This window comes from Lipotes vexillifer, unplaced genomic scaffold, assembly GCF_000442215.2.
Source record: "Lipotes vexillifer unplaced genomic scaffold, Lipotes_vexillifer_v1.1 scaffold1122, whole genome shotgun sequence".
NCBI classification, from domain to species: Eukaryota; Metazoa; Chordata; class Mammalia; order Artiodactyla; family Lipotidae; genus Lipotes; species Lipotes vexillifer.
In genome coordinates this window covers 385,233-390,058 of record NW_006798649.1, presented here as the reverse complement: position 1 = coordinate 390,058, position 4,826 = coordinate 385,233, and the positions used below count along the sequence as shown (strand labels likewise).

At 52.8% G+C, this 4,826-nt stretch overlaps 1 protein-coding gene across 1 annotated transcript in view; it reads left to right on the top strand.

Annotated features, from left to right (window-relative positions):
* PLEKHA6 (pleckstrin homology domain containing A6) overlaps positions 1-4,826 on the top strand; it is a 119,098-nt gene that overhangs the window by 81,567 nt on the left and 32,705 nt on the right. Inside the window, exons 4-5 of the mRNA XM_007470658.1 lie at positions 1,508-1,612; positions 2,284-2,356. Coding sequence (XP_007470720.1) covers positions 1,508-1,612; positions 2,284-2,356 — 178 coding nt within the window. The remainder of the gene's footprint in view (positions 1-1,507; positions 1,613-2,283; positions 2,357-4,826) is intronic.

Sequence of the window (4,826 nt, the reverse complement as noted above, 5' to 3'; positions counted from 1 at the left end):
ATAGGGAAACAACTAACACCAGGAGGTAGCTCATGGATCCAGGAATAAAAGGCAAGTGTTGAGGAGTTGGGGATCTCAGTGGAGTAGAAAAGGTGGTGTCGTTGAGGGGTGGAGTGAGACAGCCCAGAGGATGGGACGCTGTGATCAGAAGATAGGGATATGAGAATTGACAAAGCTGGTGGTGAAGGGGCTTGGGAGCTGGCCAAGTCTAAGGTGTTGCCAATGGAGTGAGTGGCTGGTGTGGAAGTGGAGGATTTTGGACTTGAGGACATCAAGGTAGTTTAAAGTTAGGCCACTGGATGGGTCATCGTCCCTCTCACTGTGGAGCAGTGAAATTGTCCACAGTGATGACAAGACTTAGAATGGAGAAGATGACTGATATCAAAATCCTTAGACTCAGGCTTCCCTGGTGGCGCAGTGGTCGAGAGTCCTCCTGCCGATGCAGGGGACACGGATTCATGCCCCGGTCCGGGAAGATCCCACATGCCGCGGGGCGGCTGGGCCCGGGAGCCATGGGCGCTGAGCCTGCGCGTCCGGAGCCTGTGCTCCGCATCGGGAGAGGCCACAACAGTGAGAGGCCCGTGTACTGCAAAAAAAAAAAAAAAATCCTTAGACTCTGAAAAAATGATCTAGAAGCTGATAGTGGTGAGAAGGGCTAAACAGTGAAAGATCACTGATACTTCGAGAAAGAGAGATTGTTGCCAGAATGTGGGGAAGTCCCAGTGGCAATAAGGAGCTAGGAGAACACCCATACATCCTACCTGCTCTGTGGTATGTTGGACGTTCAAGAATGAATAGGGGGCTTCCCTGGTGGCGCAGTGATTAAGAATCCGCCTGCCAATGCAGGGGACACGGATTCGAGCCCCGGTCCGGGAAGATCCCATGTGCTGCGGAGCACCTAAGTCCCTGCGCCACAACTCCTGAGCCTGCGCTCTAGAGCCCGTGAGCCACAACTACTGAGCCCGTGTGCCACAACTACTGATGTACGCCTAGAGCCTGTGCTCCGCAACAGGAGAAGCCACTGCACTGAGAAGCCCGCACACCGCAACGAAGACCCAACACAACCAAAAATAAATAAATAAAATAAATACATCTATTAAAAAAAAAAAAGAATGAATTGGGCTTGGAGAAGATGATGACGTAGGGAATTTACTTGAAGTTGAATGGGTCTGAGAAAGCATTATGAAAGAGGTAAGGAGTAAGGCCAGTAGAGGAGGATAGGCCAGGAGTGAAATGAAAAATCTTACTTTCTCCTTAAGAAAAAGCAAAAAACACACATCCCCGTGAGACAGGTAGGACTATAATTTTGAGCCGCATTTTAGAGATAAGAAAAAGAGCAAAGAATTGAAAGGCCTTGCCCTTGAGTTAGTAAGAGATCCAAGCTTCTCACCTGGGCCTCTTAACGTGAGGGCCCCCAGGGATAGCTCCCACCAAGGGCAGCTCCCCTGGCGGGTGGAGCAGGAAGGAGGAGAGGGAGAGTTAAGCTGGCTGCTCTCTGCATCCCTAGGCCACCCGGACGTCCCGCAAGGCCATCGCTTTCGGCAAGCGCTCGCACTCCATGAAGCGGAACCCCAGTGCTCCTGTCACCAAGGCAGGCTGGCTTTTCAAGCAGGTGAGGCCTCCTATTCCATTCTGCCCACCGCATCCCTGCTTTCTCCTCATAGCGCTGTAGTTCCTCTGTAGTTGTAACAGCCCATGTATATTTTGCTATGTCCCTCCAGGTCCTATTTTGGTATATCTCTGAGAAATCTCCTAATTTAATAAAGGCTCAGAGAGGTTGAGTATCTTCCCAAAATCACACGGAGAAATTCGTGTTATATTTGGGAATTCAGCCAGGTCTCCTGATGGGCAGATGCAATGACTTTGAAATATGCTGTCATCAACCCTATCAGAGCAACCCAGTGGCTCAGTCAGCAGGGCCCTCTTGCTATGAAGGGAGGGGGATGTCTCCTCTAAGTCTAGGGGTCCAGTTCTCCTCGTTGACCTGGCCACTATCCCTGCCGGACCTTCTGCTCACTCTTTCTGGCTCATCGCTGCACCGTTTATCTTCCCTGGGGGAGACACTGAGGCCCAGAATGACAGAAGTGGAAGGTCACAGGCAATAATGTAATGTCATTCCCTGCCTCTGAGGGCTCTTGGGGGTTGCTGCCACTTGTTAGTCACAGAGCTGCAAACAGAGGCAGGATGTCCTTATAATGAGTGCAGCCCTCTTTCCACTGCACGCCCCCACCTCCCCCGGCCCAGGTCACAGACTATCCTGTCTATTCCCCACTTCTCCTGTAGGCCAGCTCCGGGGTTAAGCAGTGGAATAAACGCTGGTTCGTCCTGGTGGATCGCTGCCTCTTCTACTATAAAGGTGAGCTTGCGCCTGGCACTGGCAGGGGCTGTGGGAAGCCAGGGCCCCCTCTTTCTCATTCTGCCCTGTCACAGGGCTCGGTTTCTGATGGATGTTGGGGGTAGGGGGGGCACATATCCCCCCTGTGGTCTCCAGCACCAGTGGCACGTGACAGGGGTTAAAGACAAAGCTCGCATTCACTCACTCATTTCACATTCGACAGTATTTACTGAGTGCCTCTACGAGATTTCAGGCAGAGTTCTAGGTCCTGGTGGGTGGTGTGGTGGATGAACAAGACAGTCAGATGACAGAAGGTGAAGTCCGGGGGAGGGCGTGGGTGGGAAAAGAAAAGGAGGAAGAAGACGAGGGTCCCTGGTCATCACTAGCAGGTCACCTGCTAACTGGACCTTGTATGTTGAGCTTCCCCCATCCCACTGGAATGTATGATCCGATCTGTGTAGGCAGGATTTTTGGGTCAGTTTTGTTCACTGCTGTACCCACAGCACTGTAAACTGCACCTGGCACATAGTAGGTGCTCAATGAATGTGGAGTAAATGATTATCCCCCAGCTTCTGCCCTCTTTGCCCACCCCAACACTCACTCCCTTTCCTCCCCCACAGAAAGGAGGGCAAAACTCTTAGAACTTTGGTGCAGCAGCCTCTAGGAAGTTATTTTTAAAGTATGTACAGCAACAATATGTCAAGGAGGGCAGGGGCGAACTAGTGAGGGTTGATGACAGTGACGGTTCTGTCACACTGATGCAGTGCAACGAGGCCTGGGCGCTGAGGAGAGGATAAAATGATCTAGCAGCAAGAGTGGCTGTTTCCTTTTCCTCCATGCCCTGGGAATGGCAGAGCTCTGATTTCTCCAGGTCTCCTGGGAGCAATTCACTGAATCATTAACTTTGGCAAACAAAGGTTGTACCTAGTGACCACCCCCACCCCCACCCCCACCCCCGCCCCCGCCCTTAGAACACTGCTGTCCCTGTGCCCTGAGGCACCTGAGTCCCAAGGAGAGAGATCAGGAAGGGGATGCACGTCCAGGGTCTAGTCACAGAGGAAACCCCAAGATTGAGGGAGAAGAATCTGCTCAGGCTGGGCCCCGGGATGTAGGGCCGCACAGGAGCCAGAGTATAACAGAAGCTGGAGGGAAAGCCAGGGTCTCTGCAGGGAAGACACTCTGGGCCTGGTGTGAGGGGAGGACATTAAGAAGCTCTGAACCCAAGGGGCATGGAGATGGAGGGTCACTACGCACTGAGGGGTGCTCTCAGGAGACCCCTAGACACTGGCCTGGACTCAGCCAGGCAGGGGGCCCACCCCCTCCTGGGGATGAGGGCCTCTGCCTTCCTGAAGAAGCTCTGGGCTCCCAGCCCTCCCGTTGCCTTTAGCTTAGTCCATCCTCTGGGTACCGTGCCGAGGTCTGCCCAGGAAACTGGACCTTGGGCTAAGTACCTCGTGCAAGTGACGAGTAAGCGGAGACGGGGAGCTAGTGGAGTCTGTAACCCCTGTGAGATTTCTTCTGAACCCAAGCTGAGGGTCTTACAAGGTCTCTAGACCCAGGAATAAAGAGCTATCCCAGGGAAGTGGGGAGGGTCTTGCCATGGCCTCAGAGTTAGCCCCAACCTCATGGTTCCCACACAGCAACCCTACCCTTTCGGTCTCCTGCTGATAGCTGGGGGCCTGACTAGCTAATCCTTCAGGCTCCTTTGGAGATTCGGGATGAATTATGCAGCAGCCTGATTGTTAGCCTGCTTCTGGGGATCAGAGGGCGGGGGGCCGTGTCTTCTGTGCAGACATGGGGACTGTAAAGGGGAGGGGTCTAGTCAGGAGAAGACAAAGCAAGCTGCCAGGTGCCTAGGAGAACCTTAGAGACAATTACCCAGAAGAGCCAGAGCCGATGATGCGAGCGTCCCCTCTACCGCGCCCCATCCCATTATATCCTGTTCCATGTGTCACTGTTGGGATCACCTCGTTTGGAGAGGCGCTGTGGATGGGAGGGAGGTTAAGAAAGCTATAGCTCGAAAGTCAGACTTCTTGGGTTAAAGACTAATCCACCACTTTCTGCTTAAGTAACCCTGGACAAGTTATTTAATCTTTCTGTGTCTCAACCTCCTTACCTATAAAATGGAGATCGTAAGAGTACCCATTCATAGGATTGTTGGGCAGGTTAAATCCATTAAGCCTTTAACTTAGAACATATAGCAAGCACTCCAAAAGGTTGGCTCTTCTGTGCTTGTTTGCTTGCATACTGGAATGTGAGCTCCCCAAGGGGGGGCACTACTACTCTCGCATTCACCTCTACAGTCCCCAAGTCTAGAACAGTGCCTGTAGGGCTGCCACGCTCCCCAGCTCCAGGGAGTGTGCCTCTTGCTGTGCAGAGCACGCCCTGTGTGGTTGTGTGGTGGCCCCGAGTGCCTGACAAATAGTAGATGAGTAACAGATATTTGTTGGTATTTATCCTAATAGGGCTGATAGCCTCCCCGCCCCACCCC